Source organism: Diaphorina citri, unplaced genomic scaffold (genome assembly GCF_000475195.1).
Source record: "Diaphorina citri unplaced genomic scaffold, Diaci psyllid genome assembly version 1.1 scaffold121, whole genome shotgun sequence".
Taxonomy (NCBI): Eukaryota; Metazoa; Arthropoda; class Insecta; order Hemiptera; family Psyllidae; genus Diaphorina; species Diaphorina citri.
The window spans coordinates 10,258-13,916 of NW_007377558.1; the positions used below are offsets into that span (position 1 = coordinate 10,258).

The following is a 3,659-nucleotide window of genomic DNA, read 5'->3' on the forward strand; positions in this document are numbered from 1 at the left end:
AGTGTATCTGTATCAGGAGAATTCTCAATATTTATGGCTATATCATAAACAAGATTGGTCCAAGAATAGAGCCTTGCGGAATGCGGAACCAATGAAATGAGGAAATGACTGACCGGATACGGCTAAAATGATTTTCCATTTTTATCAAAAAGTTGCGATTTTCAAGGAAAGATGAAATAATGGAAAAGAGGTAAGTTGGTATGCCCAAATTCTTTAGTTTGTATAATGAACCTTGATGCCAGATCTTATCAAAAGCTTGTTGGAAGTCTAGGAATGATGTTGCAACATATTTTTTTTTTTTTTTTTTCTTCAAATTTTCTGTTCACAAATTTCAAATTCCGAAAATCTGAGCAATTGTTGGATTGAGGAGCAGCCCTCTTGGAAACCAAATGATTTTTTTTTTTTACTATTGGATTGGACCAGAGAAAATGTGTGGAGAGAAGTGGACTATTTTTATGATGATGGTAAGTTTGGGAGCTTCTAAAATTAACTTTCCACTCTGCTTTTTGTAAAGTGCACTGAATGAAAACATTAGTTTTCATTAAAGATATGTCCCATAAGCTCAAGTAAAAAGCAAATGTCAGCCCAAAGCTACCACCTTAGCTAGGGCTGATTGAGAAACCGGTGAAATATCACTGACCTTGCATGAACATGGGAAAAGGTGAAGAAGAAGAAGAGGTGTTGTAAAAGTTCAGTTCACAGTGTTCAGATGTGCTCAGGGTTCTCAAAGAAGCCACTTTGATGTTTACACCCTTGGGCTATGAATTGCAAAATGCAAAGTTCTTTCTACCAGAATAGTGGGCTAGGTACTCAATTGTTGGTACTAGTCCAGAAGCCACAAGAATGAAAAATTGCAACTAAATTACTAAAAAGAGCTGTCACAAATGATCAGTGACCAGTGTTATTATAAGGTTAGGTTAAATACAAAAAGGAGCTTTCACAAATGAGCAGTGACCAGTTTTATTACCTATAGGTTTAGGTTAAACACAAAAAAAGAAGCTTTGTTTTTCATTGTTGTGGCTTGTGCACAATTACCCAATTGTCCTCTCAAGACTGAGTTCTTAACAATATTTCATAACCATTCCCATTTGTCATTTAGAAGAAAGAAAGGAAAGGAATTGTGTAGTGCATAAGTGGGAACACTAATTTAAAGACAATATTTCATAACCATTCCCATTTGTCATTTAGAAGAAAGAAAGGAAAGGAATTGTGTAGTGCATAAGTGGGAACACTAATTTAAATTACCTATAGGACTTTCAGAAGATAAAAAAATTGGATGAAATCCACAGTTGGGAATGGGCCTTTATTGAATGTGAGTATGTGACATATACCTACATCTATATGGTGTCTGCATTGCAGTCTGCTGATTTCAACATGATGTGGGTTAAACACAACCTACTTCTCCATGTTGAAATCAATGTACCTAATGTATGCAGTGTGAATACTCACATTAGCACATTACTCATTGTTTTCACAAATGTGGCAGTGTAAATGTGCTGTTACCATAGCAAATTTTACTAGGTATATGAATAATTCAATCAGTATTATTTTCCACCTTTCCTTTCATTGCAGAGGAGAGGGAAATGGATGCTCTCATTGAGGAGGTGGATGTTGAAACCCAAGGATGTCTTGAACCCCAGCAAACAAGTATGCATAAGGGTCATGTCAAGAAAAATATTTTGTTGCTTCTGGGATAAAACCTCCTAAGTGTCAAAATTTTGATTTTCAGGTTTTGGTATTTTTAGATTCTGTTGGTAAAACTGAATCAAATAATAAAATCTCTCATGTGATTTTCAGAACAGAAAAAAATCTTTTTAGAGCAGCCTCCCATATAGTACCGTAAAATTTGTAAACTGTTTTTTGTCTCTCCTGGAAAATTTAGTTTTTTCCACAATGGAGGTTTTATCCCAAAAGTGACAATTACTTACTTTAATTTTAGTACATTTTTTTCTTCTCTTAAGGGGAAAGTATAAAATAATAACAATGGTGTTGAGCTGTAGGTATGTAGATAATAAAAAACTAAGGTAAAGCAAGTATTTTCAACTTTTTGAAAAGGAACTGAAGTCAGGTTTTTTTTTAGTAAGTTTTTGTGAACATGGGAAAAGGTGAAAAAAAAAAGATTTTTAAAAAAAAAAAAAAAAAAAATCTGGTGTGAACAACACAGATACCAGCCACACTTGACATTGCTTAACTTAAATACAATGTGAGAAAGATGCATATTACCACTCCTGGGGCTTTGTGGAGTGCATATACATTGAACAGAATTTTTTTGTTGGCAGATAGGTGCATGGATGCAATTTTCTGATTTATATATTAAGATATTATTATTTTCACTTCATTATTCCAGATTCACACAATAGTGGTGTCATAGAAAGAACAGATCAGTCAAGACAAAGGGATGTCATGTCCTCATTCTGGACAAGCCCTGTGGACAGTGACACAAAAGATGTCACTGTTCTATTCATCAGGCTCAGAGTGAAGTGGAGGCATCTTTTTGATGGAGCAAAACTCAAACAAGTCAAAGCATGGGAGATGTTGGCTCAAAAGTTGTCTAGGGAAGGGTTCCCTGTGCCAGCCTCCACTTCTGCAGAGGCTGGCAAAAAGTGCAAGGTTAAGTGGGATAGCCTTATCAGAGTCTTTCAAGATTACCGGAAACATCAAATGACAACAGGGGCTGCTACAAAAAAGCCCCCCAAGTACCTGCAAGAGATGGAGGAAGCAACTGGGGATTTTCACCATATAAATCTCCAGGTCCTTGAGGACTCATTTGATACCCTGATCTGTCCCACCCAACAGTCTTCCACTTCCATTTCCAATCCCCAACCTTCCACTTCCCAGCCTTCCACTTCTACTTCCGAGCCTTCCACTTCGACTTCCCAGCCTTCCACTTCTACTCCCCAGCCTTCCACTTCCAATCCCCAGCCTTCCTCTTTCACTTCCCAGCCTTCCACTTCCACTCCTCAGCCTTCCACTTCCAATCCCCAGCCTTCCTCTTCTACTTCCCAGCCTTCCACTTCCAATCCCCAGCCTTCCACTTCTAATCCCCAGGAGAGGGAAATGGATGCTCTCATTGAGGAGGTGGATGTTGAAACCCAAGGATGTGTTGAACCCCAGCGAACAGGTATGCATGCATCAGGGATTTAAGATGCAGCGTTGACGCTAAAGTAGGGGAAGTGGAATGAAAAACACGCGTCGGGTTCGCATCGCACCCACGTCGACGTCGGAATGAAAAACAGACCTAAACATTGCTAGTAGTGTATAGTGTATCTGTATCAGGAGAATTCTCAATATTTATGGCTATATCATAAACAAGATTGGTCCAAGAATAGAGCCTTGCGGAATGCGGAACCAATGAAATGAGGAAATGACTGACCGGATACGGCTAAAATGATTTTCCATTTTTATCAAAAAGTTGCGATTTTCAAGGAAAGATGAAATAATGGAAAAGAGGTAAGTTGGTATGCCCAAATTCTTTAGTTTGTATAATTTCCAACATCCTCCCACCAAAATATTCTAAGTTTGAATATTTTCCCATGAGCTGTAAAAAATGCAAAAATAAAATCGAAAAAAATCCGGGAAAACCCTAAATTACGACTAAACATAACTAATTTGGTATCAAAAGTTGAGGAAAATTCAGGTCTATAATTCAAATTATAAGA

The 3,659-nt window shown here is 37.4% G+C and overlaps 1 protein-coding gene across 1 annotated transcript; it reads left to right on the forward strand.

The window, feature by feature from the left end:
* Window positions 1-323: 323 nt before the first annotated feature.
* Window positions 324-3,144, forward strand: LOC103524799 (platelet glycoprotein Ib alpha chain-like). The gene is made up of 3 exons (XM_017449745.2): window positions 324-464; window positions 1,573-1,647; window positions 2,348-3,144. The coding sequence occupies exons 2-3, from the start codon at window positions 1,584-1,586 to the stop codon at window positions 3,142-3,144; spliced, it is 861 nt and encodes a 286-aa protein (XP_017305234.1). The 5' UTR covers window positions 324-464; window positions 1,573-1,583.
* The last annotated feature ends 515 nt before the right edge of the window (window positions 3,145-3,659 follow it).